We start from the raw sequence: 14515 nt of genomic DNA, 5'->3' as shown, positions 1-14515 counted from the left end.
TGGCAGGGCCACAGCGTGTGTGGTGCTGAGCTCACAGCTTTATTAGAGCAGAGTCCCATCACCCAGGGGCAGGTGCTGTGCCAGGGTCCAGCACCAACACACACACATGTCACACGTGTCACCCCCCTGTGCCACAGCACCAGAGGAGGACGAGCAAGTCCTTGCAGCTGACGGGGGGGAGGCACTGCCCCACACACCCCATTATTGCCCCCCCCAAAAAAATCCCTGCTGGAGGTTTGGGGGGAGCAGGAACCCACCACCCAGGAGGACACGCAGCACCGGTCACCTCGCCCCCGGCGGGGCCACATCCTGCACGGGGAGGTGGCGTCACCCCCGAGGTGCTGAGGAAGGACTCGGTGGCTCCTCTTCCTCCTGCGAGGTCCTTCCCGGCGCGCCACGGCCGTTCCTGGCTCTTGGCAGTCAGGACAGGGCCACTGGAGGCTACCAGAGCGTGGGGTTTGGCCACCCCCAGTGGCCACCGCAGCCCAGCCGAATTGGGGGGGGTCAAGGGGGGCTCAGGGTGGCCCCTCTGGCGGCCCCTTGACCAGGGCGATGGCAGCCAGCTCCTTGCAGAACTCCTCCAGCACCACCACGCCCTTGAAGAGCACCGTGTGATCCATCCTGGGGGCAGAGGAGCAAAGAGGGGGGTTCCCTGGGGTACAGGCTCTGCCCCCCAAAAGGCACCCCCACCCTCCCAGTGCCCCCCCAGCACTCACTGCTCGCCGGGCACCAGCCCCAGGAGCTGCCGGCGCACCAGGAGCAGCTTGGCCCTGGCCTGGGGCACCCGCTGGAGCCGCTGCATCAGGTCCCCAATCACCTGGGGGGGGTGAAAAGAGGGTTAGGGTTGTTGGGGGGTGTCCCCGTGTCCCCCCCCAGCACGGTGGGTGACGTTACCCTGACGAGGACGGAGAAGAGCGAGCGGCAGCCGGGGGCCAGGCTGAGGTAGGGGTCCAGCAGGTACTCGTGGAGGTGGGGGTGGGGGAAGGCGGCCAGGTGGGACAGCACCGAGGTCACCTGCAGGTTCAGGCTGTAGGGCTGGGATGGAAAAAGGGGAATGCTCAGGAACTGGGGCAGGGGCTGGCCCCCCCTCCACCAACATCCCCCAGCCCCTGATGTGGGTCCTGAGCCCATCCCCACCAAGCACTCCTGATGCTCTTGGCCACTTTGCCCCCATTATGGGGGTCCTGGGGGGGGCATAGGGCTGGCAGTAGCCACGTGAAGCCACAGCACCACCCCGTGCTCAAACACCCCCCAGCCGAGACAGGGGCAGTGCCAAGGGGAAGGGCAGAGCCCAGTGGGCACCTGGGGGTACCCAGGGCGTACCTGGTCCAGGATCCGGCTCATCCTGTCAAACAGCACCTTGAGGAAGTGACCTTCATAAAACGCCCCTCCAGGGTGGCAGCACTCGAGGGGTCGGGGGGCTGAGGGCCACCCCCACGGGGCCACAGTGGCACGGCACGTCTGGACCTGGCAGGGGGGTGGCAGCAGGTGGGAGACAGAGTAAGGACCACCAGCAGCGGGATGGGGACCCCCCCCAGGAGCAGGGCCCCCCCATGAGCAGGGACCACCAGCAGTGGGATGGGGACCCCTCTGGGGAGCCCCCCAGGCACCCACCATGCCCAGGGCATCGTGCACGTAGGTGTCATAGCCGCCCTCCTCCATGCACGAGGAGGTCTTTGCCTCCTCTGGCACCAGGCAGAGGAAGCTGGAAGAGAGGAGAGAGAGGGGCATGGGGAGGGGGGTACAGCCCCCGCCCCTCGAGCCAGGGCAGCCCCTCCAAAGCCCTACCTGCTGACCACCTCGCTCGCTTGCCCCTTCCCCGCCGGGGCTGAGCCCGGGGGAGGGTTATTTGCTGTCCCAAAGCCGGTGTCTGGGAATCCGTCGGTGAAATAGGGATCCTCCTCCAGCTCCCTGCGGGGTGGTGACATCACCCAGAGGTGTCAGTGGGGTGGGCACTGAGGGGCTGCCCCCCCCTTATCCTGCCCCAGCTCCCCCCCTCTCACAGCCCGTCCTCCTCGGGGTCCGCCTCGGGGGGTCCGCGCTCCTGTCGCTGCAGGTACGCCCTGGCCTCCAGGTTCCTCAGCACCAGGTTGTGAGCCACGTGCTCGTGGGGCTTCCTCAGGAGCTCCTCGAAGAGCCGCAGGCTGGCCAGGCTGATCTGGGCAGGGCGGGACGGGGTGAGACCAGACCCTCCCCCGGCGCCGCCCCCTCCCCGTTCTCCCCCCCCCCACCACGGGCTCACCTCGTCGGAGAGGTGGTCACAGCGGTCGATGAGCTGCGCTCGCAGGGCGTGGGGGGCGTCCCCGGGGGTCTCGGGGTGCCGGTGCGGCCCCAGCAGGAAGAGCACGAGGCGCTGGAGCAGGGCAGGGGCGCGGATCTGCCGCACCGTCCCCGCCAGCACGGCCGTGGCGCCCAGGACGGCGAGCTCCGACCTGCCAGAGGGGGAAAGGAGACCTCGTTTCCTGGCTCCGGGGGGTCCTGGGTAGAGGAACAGCCTCAGACACTCACATCTGCAGGAGCTGTGGCTGCAGGACGCCCTGGAAAAACTTCTCCTCCACGGCCTCGGTGATGGCGTCGGCCACGAGCTGGGGGAGAGGGAGAGGCTGGGCTTGGGAACCCCCCAGGATGAGAGGGCACAGCCTTGAGCTGTGCCAGGGGAGGTTTAGGTTGGATATTAGGAAGAAGTTCTTCACAGAAAGGGTGGTTGGACGTTGGAAGGGGCTGCCCAGGGAGGGGGTGGGGTCCCCACCCCTGGAGGTACCCAAGGAACGACTGGACGTGTCCCCCTGGGCTGGGGGACAAGGTGGTGGCATGTCACAGGTTGGACTCGGTGACCTCAGAGGTCTTTTCCAAGCTGACTCCGTGATCCTGTGATTCTCACCGGGTGGGCTCCCATCACCAGCTCATCCAGGTAGTCCAGCCAGCACAGGAAGGCAGCCAGGCTCTCCTTCCCCGGGAAAACCCCGTCACCAGCAGCGTCCCCCTGCGACCTGTGCGGGATGGAGGGCACGGGGGGGCTGTGACAAAACCCTGGTGACCCCTGAGCTCCCCTTCCCAGCGCCCCCTCACCTCCAGCTGGGCCTGTCCATGGCGAGGACGTCGGCAGGGTCGGTGCCGGGGGGCACGGCGCTGTACAGCTCGCAGAGGTGCCCCGTGAGCAGCGGGCACAGGGCACTGCTCCTCACCAGGCAGGCAGCAGCCGCCTCCTGGGCCAGCCCTGCCAGCACCAGCAGGTTCTCCCGAGCCCTCAGCGCCACACGGCTCTTCTGCGAGGAAGAGGAGGAGGAGGGAGGGGTCCTCACATGGCTGGCAGTGCCCACCGTCCCCTCGTGCCACCCCTGTTTGCCTGTACCTTGCTCCTGCACAGCCCCACCAGGGCGGTGACGAGGTTGCTGTCCCTCTGTGGTGGGGAGGGCTGGGCTGGGGGGCAGCTGGCAGTGGTGCCCGGGGGATGCTCCACACCCTCTTCCCTGGGGCTGTCCGGCAGCTCCTGGGCTCTCCTCCTGTTCAGGACGCTCTTTCCCTGGAGAGGAAGAGGAGCAGCGAAGGAGCCACCACCTTCCTCCTCCTCCTCCTCCTCCTCCTCCTCACCCCAAGCTTTGCAGCTGCAAAAAGGGGACCCCAAATTGTCCCACTGGCATGGGGGGGGCTGCTCACCTCCAGGATATACGGCAGCAGGCTGGGATCCTGCTGGATCTTGGAGCAGAGGACGGCGGCGAACTGCACCTCCTCCTTCTCCGTGCCCGAGCCCAGGCAGCCGCTGCTGAGCTGGAGCAGCTTCTGGGGAGGCAGGGAGAGAGGGATGCGGGAATTCTGGGGGCTCTCCCACCCCCTCTCCATGGGCACTGCTTCCCAGGGGGGGTTTGGCAGGGATGCAGCCAGCCCAGGGATGGGACCTCACCTGCACCGGCCTGTGCACGTTGAGGTAGTGCAGGAGAGGGTGCTGGACCTGCCCCAGCACCCGGCTGAAGAACAGCAGGACCTGCTGCCTCATCCCGGGGGGATACTGGGAATGAGACACGGGGAGGAATCAGACAGAGCCCAGTTACCCGATTTCCCTGTAACTGCCCCAAATCGCCCGCTGGCTCACCCAGGGGGGTGCCCCAAAATGATGCAGGAGGACCCACGGACCCCCCCAGCACATCCCACCTGCCCCAGGCTCCCTTTAACAATCAGGGGTTTAACTCAGTCCTCTGCACTGAAAAATCATTGGGGGATTATTTCCCCTTTTCCCAGCGATGGGGAGTTAAACCCCAGCACCCCAAAACCCCAAATCCTCACAGGCACAGAAAGGCCAGCACGTTTCCACAGCCCACACCACACTTACACCTGAATAAAAATCTATTTATAGGGACCTCATTATTATTAGCAATAAAGGAGCAGCAGAGCCATTATATTTGGGCAATATTTACTTTTCCAAACCCTCCTCATCCCACAAACCCTACTCATCCCACAAAGCACCCTCCTCATCCCACAAGCAGTGATGTGCCAGATGTGCAAAAAAAAACCCCTTTCTGTGCACATGGGGATGAGGTGGGGTGCAAGAGCCATTCAGAGGAGCCCCAGAAAGGATCCCAGTGGGGATCTTAAATTGGGGAATCCAAAACCCTCTGAAAAAAGCCAAGTTTTCCCCCCCAAAAAAGCCAAGCCCCCCGACCGTCTCACGCTTCACAAAGTCTCGCTTCCAGTAAAAACGCTCAAAAATCAAAATTACTGAGTGGCACCACATCAAGGAGTTGGAAAAGACTGCGAGTACTCCAGCTCTGGGGGGGGCTCCTTCCCCCTGGAGCCGTTTTCCCGGCGCTGGGACACCCACCTCGGCCTTTCCCAGCGTGCCCAGTGTCTCCAGGAGCTTGTGCTGGAGCAGGTACTCGAGGCACGGCCCCGTCTCCCCCGCCGGCTGCTGCTTCTCCTCGTACACCAGGATATCCAACATCTGCTTCAGGCGCCAGGGAATGTCCGTCTGCCTGGCCGGGATGCTCTCGTCTGTGGACACAGGGATGGGGGGCTGCGGCGTGTGCCCCCCGCCCCGCTCCCAGGGCACGTGGCAAAGGGAGCGATGCCCGGCTGGGACGCTCTCCAGCGGCTCCCCGATCCTTTGCCGGCCCGGAATCCCGCTCCTCCCGGGCTGGGAATGACGCTAGATGGCAATGTGAGGATGGAGAGCCGGCAGCTGCTCCTTCCGCTCCCGGCCTAGGAAGGTGCCGGACATCCCGCTGCCCGTTCTCCCGGTGGGCACTGCCAGCCCTGGAGACCCCCCCGCCCCGGCACAGCGGGAAGGGCCAAGATCCCGCTGGGAATCGGGGCTGAAGCCTCTGCAGGCCCCGCTTTAGCGCTCCCGGGGAGCGGCGTGTTCCCGGCGGGGACGTGTCCCAGCCTGTCCGGCGCTCCCGGGAGTGTCCGCACCCACCCGAACCCCCCCGTGCTGACCCCGCTGGGGCGCCGGGGGTTGGGGCCGGGCCGGGCAGAGCTCCCCGCGTGGAGAAATCCTTCCGGGGAATGGGAACGGGCGTCCCACGCCAAAGCCCCGCGTGCCAGGTCTGCCACGGGGCACCGGGGTCCCGTCCCAGGGCACAGGGATCCGTCCCAGGACACGGGGTGCTGTCCCAGGGCACAGGGACCCCCTCCCCGGGCACCTTATTCCCAGGCCAAGGACCCTATTTTAGGGCGCAGAAACCCTCTCCCAGGACACACAGCCCTGTCCTAAGACATGGGGTCCTTTCCCAGGGCACGGGGTTCCCTCCCAGGGCACAGGCACCTCATTCCCAGGGCACAGGACCCTATTTTAGGGCACAGGGACCCTCTCCCGGGACACGAGACCCCTGTTCCCACACCACAGGGAGTTGACTCCTACACCATAGAGACCCCAACCCGAGGCACAGGGACCCCAACCTGGGGTACAGGGACCCCAACCCGGGGCACAGGGACCCCATATAGGGGCACGGCGACCCTGTCCCCGCACCCCCCTCACCTGTGGCCTCCAGGTAGTAGCCGGTGATGCCTTTCCAGTGCTCGGTGAAGGCTTCCAGCAGGTCCACGCTGGGCTCCCGCTGCGCACACCGGGGCCGGGGTCAGGGGCGCACGGAACAACCCCCCCCCGGTCCCGTTCCCATTCCCGGCCCCCCCCGCGTCCCCCTCACCGTCTCCACCGCCTGCTGCAGCAGCGCTCCCAGACGGCTCAGCATGGCTGGGACCCCCGGGACCACCCCCGGGACCGGCCCCGACCCCAACCCCGACCCCACTCCCGGCCCCGCCCCGCTCCCTCCCCCGGCGGCTCCGCTCCGGCTCCCGGCGGGATGGGCGGGATCGGGGCGGGATTGGGGACACGGGGAGGGGGCGGGACTGGAGGAGGGTGGGGAGAGGAGGGGTTGGGGTTGGGGAGGTGTCATAGCCCTGGAACTGCCCCGCGGGGCAGCTCGCGGCGGGGGACGGACCCGGGGCTCTGGGATGGGGGTGGAACCCACACACCTCGCACAGGGATAGGGATGGACCCCACACACAGCTCGCACAGGGACAGGGATAAACCCCGTGTACACCTCGCACTGGGATAGGGAAGGACCTCACACACACCTTGCACTGGGATAGGGATGGACAAGGACAACCTTCCCCGCACTGGGGTGGGGATACCCCTCATAACGCACCGGGATAAGGACAAGGACAAGGACATCCCCCTTCCCCAGCTCTCCCTTTCACACAGCACAACGCACGTTTTACCACATATTTTTTTTTTTTTTTTTAGCCTTAAAAAAAAACCCAACAAAAACCCAAAAAAACCCCATTTCTCCAACGAAAACCAAGCCCTGAGGAGCACAGCTGTTGGAAAACCACCCAGGGCCCAGCCTGGGTCCTGCCAGCTCCAGGGAATGGAGAACTGGATGCCCCTGAACTGTGTGTGTGCCCCGCCAGCTGCTCGATCCGAGGTGGATCCGTACCCATCCCTTTAAATGGGGGTCCGGGGGGGCTGGGGCGCTGCCAAGGCACAGTTTGTACCGGACCCACACTGGGGGCAGAGCCAGCAGCTCAGGAAGTTGTACCTGGGAATTCTGTACCCCGAAAACGAGGTGCTGGGACGGGCGGGAACACAGCAGGGAGAGGCTGGAAACCCACCGAGGGAGAGCTTGATATGTATATATCTATATATCTATATATAAAAAATAGATGTGCGTAGTGGTAGCGTTGATACTGGACGGATAAAACTCAGATTCCAGGCTGAATCCAGGCCGGTCCTGCACGATCCACGCGCAGCCGGGACACTCCCGCTCCGGCAGGTCCGTCTGCAGGCGGGCAGGGTCACATCGCAGACTTCATCTCCCACTCCTGGAGGGCGGCCCAGGAACGGTCAATCCCCCGTCTCCCTGTGCCCTGAGATCACCTGAGCCCTTCCCACCCCCCCTGGATCCCGGGGGTACCTTCCTCTTCTGCCTCACGTTCCCCTTCTCCACGATGACGGGCGACGGGGGCGGTTTCAGGGCGCTCCTCGCCGACGTGGTGCGTTTCAGCAGCGGCCTGAGGAATGATCCCTGATGGAAAAACAGCGGAGAGAGGGTGAGGGCAGCCCCCTAAAACCCTTTGCTCTCCCTGCATCCCGTGTCCCCCACCTCGGAGCCGGCCGAGCTGGCGGTGGCAGCGATGTGGCCCTTCAGTGACTTCCCGATGGCCAGGAGGTTCATCTCGGAGCCGGCTTTCAGCCTGCCCTTCACACGGCAGGCCCTCTCCAGCTGTCCCACCTTCTCCTCCAGCTTGGGAAAGGCTCTCTTCCCTGCAAGGACAGTGGGAGCACTGCCAAGCCCGGGCACGCCTTGACCCTGCCAGTTGCTCCAACAAGGACCAGGCAGCCCCTGGCAGCAGGGCAGAGCCCCTCTGTGACCCTACCAATGAGGATGTCCAGCCCATCCCGAGTCCCTTTCCTCTCGGGCAGTGTCAGGGTGCGCTGGGATCGGGAAAGATCCCTGCTCCGGAGGTTGGGGTTCTCCTTTGCCTGCTGTGGGCTGGGAGCTCTGCGCCGGGGAGCTGGTGGGGGTGCTGGGGAGGAAAGGAAGAGGAAGGATGCTCAGGAGGATGGGAAGAGGAAGGATTCTGCTGAGGAAGGCCAGGGAAAAGATGCTGGGGAGGAAGAGAAGAGGAGGGATGCTGGGGAGGATGGAAAAAGGAAGGATTCTGGGAAGGAAGAGCAGGGAAGTGATGCTGGGGAGGAATGAAAGAAGGATGCTGGGGAGGAAGGGAAGGGGAAGGATGCACAGGATTAAGGACTGGGAAATCATGGCACAACACCACGTTCATGGGCACCACAACCCCCACCCCAGCCCCTGGGATTGGGGTGCATGGGGTGCAAGGGAGGACCCTGCTGCACTCTTGGGAAGAGCACCCAGCCCCTCTCACCTGCCTGCGAGGGCCAGGCACTGCCCAGGGCATTGCTGCTGGCACAGGTGGGCAGTGCAGACACGGGTCTCCTGCGCTGCCCTTGCACTGCCCGGTCCAAACTCTGCTGCTGTGGAAGGAAATATGGGAGAATCCCGCGGGCAAGAGGACGGTGGGAGCCCGTCCCCCCACCCCGGGGGTGGCGTGAGCAGGTTACCAGCTGCTGCAGCCGCTCTGCGTTGGAGTAGAGGTGCTTGGGGGCCTCGGCTGGCGGGGGGTGCCCAAAGGGGTCATCCATGTAGGTGTTGGGGGTGGGCACACGGCGCAGCATCAGCCCGCTGCGAGCAGGAGAGGGGGCCCGTTAGTTCCCACACCCTGCAGAGCAGCAGGAGGGCTGGGGGTGGCCCTGCCTCGTCCAGAAGCTCCTTACCTGGCAGCAGGGTGGCTGCTGGCATCGCCAGGCCGGGGGGGCTTGCTGTGGGGTCCGTCATCACCCGCCGGCTCCCCTCCTCCCCTGGCCCGCAGGGTCTTCAGCCAGGCTTCCCTCTCCTCATCCGACCGGGCCTGGCGTGGGGCAGGGGGGTCCAGGCTCAGTGCGTGCCCCCCCCCTTGGAGGGAGGGACGTGAGGGCACCGTGGCCGCCCCTCACCTGCAGCAGGGCGAGCTCCCGGCCCCGCTGGGCGATGCGGATGCGCAGGTTCTGGGGGGATCCGGCGGCCGCCCCGGGGGAGACCTCGCAGCCGTCCAGGCGCAGGGCGCAGACGGGGCGCTGGGCAGGGCCGGGCTCCGGGAACATGCGCAGGGCTCCCTGGCGCACGGCACACCACAGCCGCTGCCAGCGGCCCCGCAGCCGCACCGCCAGGAACCCTGCGGGCCGGGAGCCCCCCGTCAGCGGCACTGTGAGGGGGGCAGGACCCCCCCTCACCCCCTCCCCACGCACCCCACCTCCTTTGGTGTCCTCGCTGGGCCGTGGGCTGCGGGTGGGGCTCTGCCGGGAGCGATCCTGTTCCTCCTCCTCTTCCTCCCTGCCGAGCTGGGGGCCGGCAGGCTGAGAATAGGGGTGCAGAGAGCCCCGACTCTGCGGGTTTCACACCCCACCCCCCAACTCCCTCCCCAAGCCAACCCTTCCTTGGTGTCACCCAGCAGGGTCACCAGGACGTGGAATTGGGTGTGCTCCTGGCCCTCTCCCGTGCCCGGGTCTCCCTGGACAAGCTCACCCTGCTGAGCCTCGAGGAAGGGGACACCGGGGCGCTGAGGGCTGCCAGCCCCCCGGGGGCATCGCTGCTGACCTCCTCGATCACCTGCCGAGGGAAACGGGGAGCGCTGCACCCCGGGCTCCTGCTCCCCCTCAACAGGGCTCCAACACCCCCGGGAAGGGAGCTGGGAGCAGACAGGATCACCCCCAGCCCCCTCGGGAGCACTCCAGCAGGGCCATGCCCCCGTTTCTCCCTGCCCACCCCGCTCCTGCCCGGCTGCAACACCTCCAAACCTTCCTCCAGTCCTCAGCCTGCTGCCGGCTCTGGAAGCCGATGACCAGCACCTCTCCTGCTGTGCCTGTCACCTTCAGGGCGTGTGGCATCTTCTTGCCTCGCTTGTCCTTGTAGGTGACGCGGCAGCCCCGCAGGTCCAGCTCCAGCACCGGCTGCAGGTCGGCGGCACACCTGAAGCACTGCGGGGGCACGGGGGGTCAGCAGGGCGTGGAGACCTGCTCCCAACCTCCATCCATCCATCCATCCATCCATCCATCCATCCATCCATCCATCCATCCATTTGTCCACCCATCTGCCCATCCACCATCCATCCACCCATCCACCATCCATCCACCCATCCTTCCATCCATCCACCCATCCTTCCATCCATCCATCCCTTCATCCATCCACCCATCCACCCACCCCCCCATCCAGCTATTCCTCCATCCATCCACCCACCCCTCCATCCAGCTATTCCTCCATCCATCCACCCACCCATCCCTCCATCCACCATCCCTCCATCCATCCACCCCCCCACCCCCCCATCCCTCCTCCTCCTCCCCCAGCCCCTCACCAGCAGCACGTGCTCCCGGACGATGAAGAGCTGCTTCGCCCACTGTCCCAGCCAGCGTTTCCTCCAGAGGAAGCCGCAGAGCTGGGCCTCGGGGCGCCCGGGGGACTCGGCCTCGGGGCTGGTGCCCAGCGGCCACCTCAGGTAGTGGGCACGGTCCGTCACACCCTCCTCCTCCTCCTCGTACGACTCGTAGTGGCTGCTGTCGGTGTCGGCCCCGCCTGCGGGCCGGGGCGGGGTCAGGGGGGTGGGTGCACGCCGGGGCTGGGCGGGGGGTGCGGGGGGGGCCTCACCGGAGCATCCGTTCTGGGGTTCCGCGTCTTCGTACGAGTCGTCGGCCGGTGGGGACGGTGAGACACCCCCCAGCACCTTGTTCTGGGGGGAGAAGGGGTGCTCCAAAGGTGCTGCCCCCCCCGCGTGGACCTCGCGGTGTCCTCGAGGCACCTGAAGCGGGTGGGACCACGGGGACCTTCCCTCCCCCGCGTGAGTGAGGTTTCAGTGCAGGGATGGCCACCAGTGCCCCTCTGCCATCCCTCGTGCCGCTGCCAGAGCCCCCCGCAGCCCCTCCATCGTCCTCCAGTGCCCCCCTTACCCCTCCGTGCAGGCTGGGGGCGCTGGCCGGGCGGCACTCGCAGCCTCTCCCTCCCGCTGCATCCGCCGTCCTGGATCCTGGGGGGAAAAGCGGGACTGGCAGCGGCGCTGTGGGGCGGAGAGGGGTCGGGCACCCCCAGCCGTGCGCGGAGGAGAAGGAGGGTGGGTCGGAGCGCGGGACTCACCCGGGCCGGTCCAGCCCTGCGGGGTCCCCGGGGAGGGCGAGAGGCAGCGCATGATCATGTACTCTGCATCCTCTGCTGCGGGGGGAGCGCCCGGTCACAGCCCCGCCCCTGCGCCCTTCCCGGCTGCCCGCCGGGCACCCACCGGGGGCTTCCCCCCGCCCTCCGGCCCCGCACTCACACGGGGGGCTCTGCAGCCGGGACAGGAGGTCGGACACCGACTTTTTCTTGGCCCGAGCCGCGGCGCTGAGGCTCTCCCGGTCCAGGATGAGCAGGAAGGACCGCAGGTCCGACAGCAGCTTGTCCAGGTCTGCGAGGGGCAGGGAAGTGCCACCGCAGCCACCAGAGGAGGGCGGGCAGGGGCTCCTCGATGCCAGAGGGTGACGTGCCCCATCCCACTGGTCGTGCCCCCGCTCCAGCACCTGCCCCTGCCCTGCACAATCCCACTATTGACAGGCCCAGGGGCACGGGGGAGGATGAGGAGGGGGGCTGGGGACCCGCGGGGATGAAGGCTCCTCTGTGTGCCCTCACAGAGCCGGTTTGTTCCCGACTGGGCGAGGGGAGCCACGGCCTGGGGGCTGCGCTGGGCACACGGAGGAGGAGGAGGAAGAGGAAGAGGAGGAGGAAGAGGAGGATGAGGAGGAGGAGGCCTGGCACGTGGGAGCAGCTGATGAAGGCTGAAATGCTGAACATTCCCCCACTACCCGCTCTGAGGGCAGGGAGTGGGGTCGGGGCTCAGCACCCACCAGGGACCCCAACTCTGCCGTGCCAGGAAGGAGGGATGGAGCGGGACAAGGAGCTGCTTTGTGCCAGGGAAGATGGGAATCCTGCAGCCTGTGCAGTGGGATGGACAGTACTGTGTCCCCCCCACGGCCCCCCGAGGTGGAGGAGACATGGGGGGCTGTGGGCACAGGGAGAGGGCCCCTCTGTCCCCCAAGGGTGGCGGCTCGGGATCTGGGCTCCGTGCAGGTGTTTCCTGCACTGAGGGAGCACATGGCAGGGCAGGACATGCAGGAACACCCCCAGTCCCACTCCCACAGAGCCCCTTCACCCTGGGCACCTTCACACAGGAAGGGGTAGATGCCCTCTGAGCTGCCCCGAGGTCACTGCCTGGCTCCCCTCGGGCTCCGTCCTGCCGAGCAGCTGGAAGTGGTTTGCACGGCCCTGCTCCGGGCTCTGCTCCCTGCTCCCAGCTAGGATCAAACGTTCCAGACCCGCTGCCGGAACCCACCACCTCCTGGCACAGGGTCTGCCCCTCCTCGAGTCCCCCTGACATTTCCCAGCTGGAACAGGGACAATCCCAGCGAAACCACCGCCGGCCAGGACACTGCCCAGTGACCCCCCGCAGTGCCCCAGGTGACCCCGACATCCCATATCCCTGAATCCCACATTTCTCCAGGCTAGCAGGGATGCAGTGCACCCCAAAGAAGGTGCCAGCCCCCAGGGGAGGCAAGGGCAGGTGGGGGAAGGAGCCCACCAGTCCCACGTGCATTACAGGGGCCAAGGGTGAAGCCTCCTGGGAGGTGCTGGCACAGGGGGACCCCCTTCCCCTCTCAGTGTCCCCAGTTTGGGAGCACACACCCTGCCCGGGGGGAGAGGAAACATCTGGCAGTGCAGTGAGGCTGAGCAATGCCGGAGCTGGGCCCAAACATCTGGATTTCCCTGGAAACTGGGGAAGGGAAGGGGGGGACCAGCTCCCTGGAGGAAAAGCCTGGAGTGGGAGGGGGAGAGCAGGGGCTGCCTGAAGGGACCCACGTGCAGCGTGGGGGACACGGGGACTGTCCCCCCTGCCCAGCAGTGCCTGGCTTTGCCCCTCCCTCCCTCTCTCTTCTCCTCCGCCCAGGCCGAATTCCTCGGCAATGACATCTCCGTCCACTCACCCCTTTGCCCTCCCTGCAGCCCCCCCACCCCCCTCACGGCTCTCCCCCCTCGGTGGGGCAGGGAATCCATGCCCGGCCGTGCCCAAGGCCAGTGCAGGGCAGGCAGGGGCTGCCCTCAGCCGTGGCCTCGTGCCAGCTGCCTGTGCCGTGCCAAGGGAAAGGCAGTCGGGATGGAAAACATCTGCCTCGGTCTCCAGGGCGGGAGGAAAACGCCTCCCCCCCACCCAAAACACGGCGTGGTCTCCTAGCAAAGCTCCCTGCTCTCCCACGGGACGTGTCCCGGCACGGTGGCATCCTCATCCTCATGGCATCCGCATCCTCATCCTCGCGGGAGGAGGAGGAGGAAGGCCAGGAGGGGGAGGAAGGAGAGGGCTTGCCCAAGGGATGCCGTGGGAGCGCTCGATGCCTGGGTGATGCCCGCACCCCGGGGGGATGAGAGGGCTGGAATTCGGGACTGGCACCTCCGCCCTGCGTCCACGTGGATTTTGATCCGTGCGCGGGGGCACTGCGGGGTGCAGAGGCGGTGGCAGCGGCTCGGGGGGACCCCGGGGGTGGCTCTGGCCCAGCGCGGGATGACTCAGAGGAGGTTGGAGGCCGCCCCGAGCTCTCCTGCCCGCGGCGTGACCCGTCATGTGGGGAGGCTCCAGGCCACGGCTCCAGGGCGGGGACGCTCCCCCACGGCCTCTGCGCCCCCCAAAACTGCCCCTGGGAGGGCGCTGGAAAAACCCCTGGCACCCCCCTCCCTGCCGTGGCACCCCAGTGCTGGGGGGCACCTCGTCCCTGCTCCTTCCCCCCCAGCACCCTTCCTGCAGCACCTTCCACCACCCCAAACCCCCGCTCTGCCCCCTTTTCACCCTCTCCTTCTTCTCTTGCACCCTTTTTCCCCTTCCACACCCCCCGGGCACCCCCACGCCCGGCCGCACACGCGTGGGCACCCCCACGCAGCGCCCCCCGCACCCTCTACCCTCTTTCCCCCCCCTTTTTTTAGGCTTGTACCCCTCCCCTCCTCAGCCCCGCATCGCTTTGTGCCCCCCCCCGTACCTCTCTGCCGGGACATGGTGCGGGAGCGCTCACATCGCGGCGGGATCAGGATTGGGATCGGGACCGGGATTGGGATCGGGACCGGGACCGGGGCAGCGCTGTCCCGGCCCGGCTCGGCTCGCACACGCCCTGAGGGCCCCCAGCACAGCCCGGCCGGGGCGGGAGGAAGGCGGGGAAGGGCTCCGCATCCTCCTCGGAGCACCATCGCCATCTGCAGGGACCCGCGCTCGGGGACGACGGGGGGTCTGGGGGGATTTGGGGAACGGGGAGGGAGGGGGGGAAAGCAAAGCAGCGGAGCCGGGCCGGGTAAAGCCATTTCACCTTTAATTGTAAGCAAAAAATCACTCTCACGCGGATTCTCCGACACCAGCAAATAAAATAAACTAACAAAAAACCAGAGAAAGTGAATCACTGTAGTCCAGT

The 14515-nt window shown here is 66.6% G+C and overlaps 2 protein-coding genes across 3 annotated transcripts; both read right to left on the bottom strand.

The window, feature by feature from the left end:
* Positions 1-18: 18 nt before the first annotated feature.
* Positions 19-6234, bottom strand: FHIP2B (FHF complex subunit HOOK interacting protein 2B). The gene is made up of 17 exons (XM_027714059.2): positions 6141-6234; positions 5972-6050; positions 4817-4986; positions 3902-4006; positions 3658-3780; positions 3353-3523; positions 3070-3266; positions 2882-2990; positions 2509-2585; positions 2243-2432; positions 2004-2158; positions 1789-1911; positions 1615-1705; positions 1324-1467; positions 895-1035; positions 717-817; positions 19-621 (listed from the first exon to the last, which is right to left on the bottom strand). Exons 1-17 carry the CDS (start codon positions 6183-6185, stop codon positions 516-518), a joined length of 2127 nt encoding a protein of 708 aa, XP_027569860.1. The 5' UTR covers positions 6186-6234; the 3' UTR covers positions 19-515.
* A 431-nt stretch (positions 6235-6665) lies between these two features.
* On the bottom strand, positions 6666-14219 carry LOC113984223 (actin filament-associated protein 1-like 2). Of its 2 annotated transcripts, XM_027714074.2 has the most exons (17): positions 14093-14219; positions 11353-11481; positions 11175-11249; positions 10991-11067; positions 10692-10773; positions 10402-10619; positions 9848-10027; positions 9576-9659; positions 9304-9391; positions 9008-9225; positions 8789-8922; positions 8576-8696; positions 8380-8488; positions 7873-8022; positions 7599-7759; positions 7410-7520; positions 6666-7317 (listed from the first exon to the last, which is right to left on the bottom strand). In XM_027714074.2, the coding sequence occupies exons 1-17, from the start codon at positions 14106-14108 to the stop codon at positions 7291-7293; spliced, it is 1980 nt and encodes a 659-aa protein (XP_027569875.1). In that variant the 5' UTR covers positions 14109-14219; the 3' UTR covers positions 6666-7290. The 2 variants fall into 2 exon arrangements, with proteins under 2 accessions (XP_027569875.1, XP_039244204.1); XM_039388270.1 differs by lacking the exon at positions 14093-14219 and having other exon boundaries at positions 6668-7317; positions 11175-11246; positions 11353-11435.
* Between the last annotated feature and the right edge of the window lie 296 nt (positions 14220-14515).

This window comes from Pipra filicauda, unplaced genomic scaffold, assembly GCF_003945595.2.
Source record: "Pipra filicauda isolate LSUMZ 115617 unplaced genomic scaffold, ASM394559v2 scaffold629_size504944_pilon, whole genome shotgun sequence".
NCBI classification, from domain to species: Eukaryota; Metazoa; Chordata; class Aves; order Passeriformes; family Pipridae; genus Pipra; species Pipra filicauda.
This window is presented reverse-complemented; position numbering and strand designations above follow the sequence as displayed.